This window comes from Diaphorina citri, unplaced genomic scaffold, assembly GCF_000475195.1.
Source record: "Diaphorina citri unplaced genomic scaffold, Diaci psyllid genome assembly version 1.1 scaffold2795, whole genome shotgun sequence".
Classification (NCBI taxonomy): Eukaryota; Metazoa; Arthropoda; class Insecta; order Hemiptera; family Psyllidae; genus Diaphorina; species Diaphorina citri.
Window position 1 is genome coordinate 19,694 of NW_007380212.1, and position 2,858 is coordinate 22,551.

At 36.0% G+C, this 2,858-nt stretch overlaps 1 protein-coding gene across 1 annotated transcript in view; it reads left to right on the top strand.

The window, feature by feature from the left end:
- The window catches only part of LOC113471680, a gene marked incomplete at its 3' end in the record, with an annotated part of 15,346 nt that extends 14,057 nt beyond the window's left edge, over window positions 1-1,289 (top strand). Inside the window, exon 2 of the mRNA XM_026831014.1 lies at window positions 1,113-1,289. Within this exon, the coding sequence (XP_026686815.1) occupies window positions 1,113-1,289 (177 nt within the window). The remainder of the gene's footprint in view (window positions 1-1,112) is intronic.
- Window positions 1,290-2,858: the final 1,569 nt, after the last annotated feature.

Below are 2,858 nucleotides of genomic sequence, written 5' to 3' on the forward strand. Positions count from 1 at the left end.
TTTGTTTTTTTTTTTTTTTTTTTTTTTTTTTTTTTTTTTACAGTATTTCTCAAAATCATAAAATAATAAAATTGATCTTGCATACATAATTATATTCGTTGTGTGGGAATGGATTATTTACAGTCCAAGCAGCTCGGAACCTCGGAAAGTCCAAGCTCGTGTAGGATGTAATGATATATATACCTAGTTTGTAAAGTAATAAAATCTAGAGAGCAACCTCAGTGGCCGAGTGTGGGTGTTACAATAGGATTGGCCGCCACCGGGTTCGATTCCCGCCCCTGTCTGAACGCGGTATGTCCTGGGTGTCAAGAGTAGGTACCTAAAGCTGAGCGAATCATAAAATAGTAACTCGAAAATTTCAACATGGTCCCAATAAAGGGATCACCACCTGCCCAAACATCTCCACCCAAACAACAACAACCACCCAGTAGTCAGTTCCCATGAAGAAGCCTAAAAAGTAGGCGAAACTCGAGTCGGGTGAAGACAATACAAGTATCCAAAATAATATAAACGGTAAGAAATAATGTTCATACATAGGATGTCTAATATAAAACCATAGATAATACCTAAATCTGCATCAATATTTCATGTGCCAACCTAGTTAGCTTAGTTGGTAGTGCGTCTGCCTTGTAAGCGCTCAACAACAACAACCCAGTAGTCAGTTCCCATGAAGAAGCCTAAAAAGTAGGCAAAACTCGAGTCGGGTGAAGACAATACAAGAATCCAAAATAATATAAACGGTAAGAAATAATGTTCATACATAGGATGTCTAATATAAACCATAGATAATACCTAAATCTGCATCAATATTTCATGTGCTTAGTTGGTAGTGCGTCTGCCTTGTAAGCGCTAGGCCGTGGGTTCGATTCCCACCCGGGGCGGATTTTATCCTGATGGGATAATGTTCGTTCTCGGAACGGCTGGCTTTCTCCTATCCTGTCTTCCTTCTCTCTTCGATTTCGGGACGATAAGACCATAGCAGTTAAAGTTCCCTCTGTCAAACCTCTTTAAAAAAAAAAAAAAGATACGATAGGACCATAGCAATTACAGTTCCCTCTTTCAAACCTCTTTAAAAAAAATAAATAAATAAATAAAAATATTTCATGTTCCAGGTCGTCCCAAGCCGACTACCCAGTGGTATATTGATAGTATTAGAGCGCCATCGTCAGAGGGAGTCCTGCGTATGGAGAGACTGAGGAGGCAAAGTTTACATGCCAATGTCACGTGTTCAGCGTCCAACACTGTTCTAGCACCCCCTGTATATTCCAACTTCACTGTGAACCTATACTGTAAGTAACTTACCTATAGGTACATAGAAGTATAACTCATCTCTTCTTTCTTCTTCTTGTTCTTCTTTTCTATAATCCACCAATCAGAAATTTGTCAATTTCTACACTGTCAAATTTTGGTTTGGCGGGGCGGAGCGCCACCGCTGTCCTTAATAATTTGGTGCCTGAAAATTTGTGATTTCACTAGAATATTGTCAACCAAATGACCAAAAAAAAGTTTACCTGAAGATTTTATGAACTCCCTGTATATTTATCCTAAAGGGAATCAGGTTATTCCAAGCTTCAAGCTACCCATAGGTCGGTAGGTACTTATCTATCTATCTATTTACCTAAAAATATAAAAAAAGTTCTTTGACGCACCATAATAAATTGAAATAAATGAAAAATAAAAAAAAGTTCTACTTGAAAGTAGTGGCTCAAAGTATTTGACTGGTAATAAAATAAAGGAGTAAGCTAGCTTACATGATAGATACTCGCAAGCAATGTGAGTGGAGATACGGATACTTGGATAGTTTTGTTACCATTTGCTAGAAACCTAAGAGATAGAGAGTTAGATACAGTCAGAATAAAGAGAATTGATACTATTTGAAATAGAAAAAGAACTGAACTATATTATGTATATCTATATTTGAATACTTCTGCTAAACTTGTTTTATGATCAGTTTCCGCGAAGAAATGGAAAAATTCCAAATTGACAGGGTGGTTCAAAAGTTGTGATACTTTCTAATGGTATCTTAAGGCTAAATATTGAGAAATCACATTGATTGATCTCAGGTACCATAAGCTTTGTACAAAACAATACACTTTCTAATGGATACTTGGATAGGTTTGTTACCATTTGCTAGAAACCTTAAGAGATAGAGTTAGATACAGTCAGAATAAAGAGAATTGATACTATTTGAAATAGAAATAGAACTGAACTATGTATATTTATTTGAATACTTCTGCTAAACTTGTTTTATGATCAGTTTCCGCGAAGAAATGGAAAAAATCCAAATTGACAGGGTGGTTCAAAAGTTGTGACACTTTCTGAAATTTCTACATTTTGAATTTATGAAAGCGATTCGTGACCTTACAGAATGTTTGATTCGGTTACAATATTGTTAGATATCAATGAATATTTCAAACTATGTAGGTACCACAAATTCCAAAAAAATGTGTGATAAAAGAGAAAAATATTGTAGCTACCTAGATTACCTTGGTACCTACCTACATATTTTTTTTCTATTCTATCCTATATTCTTGGAAAACTTACTCAAAGCCACCCTTTATGCTGTTCACAACATTTCAGCAATAAATATACGACAGAACAATCTAAATACCTCCATAGTTATACAAAACAACACTAAATACATCGATAGGTATGTATTTACATTAAAAACATTAAATAATATATAAACAACAACACAAGGGTATAAAAAGCTGGCAATTTTATAGCTTAGGCATTACCATATTTTTTATTGTCACACGAAACTCTCTCTCTCTCCCTCTCCTTCTCCCTCTCCCTCTCTCCCTCTCCCTCTCCCTCTCTCCCTCTCCCTCTCCCTCTCCCTCTCCCTCTCTCTCTCT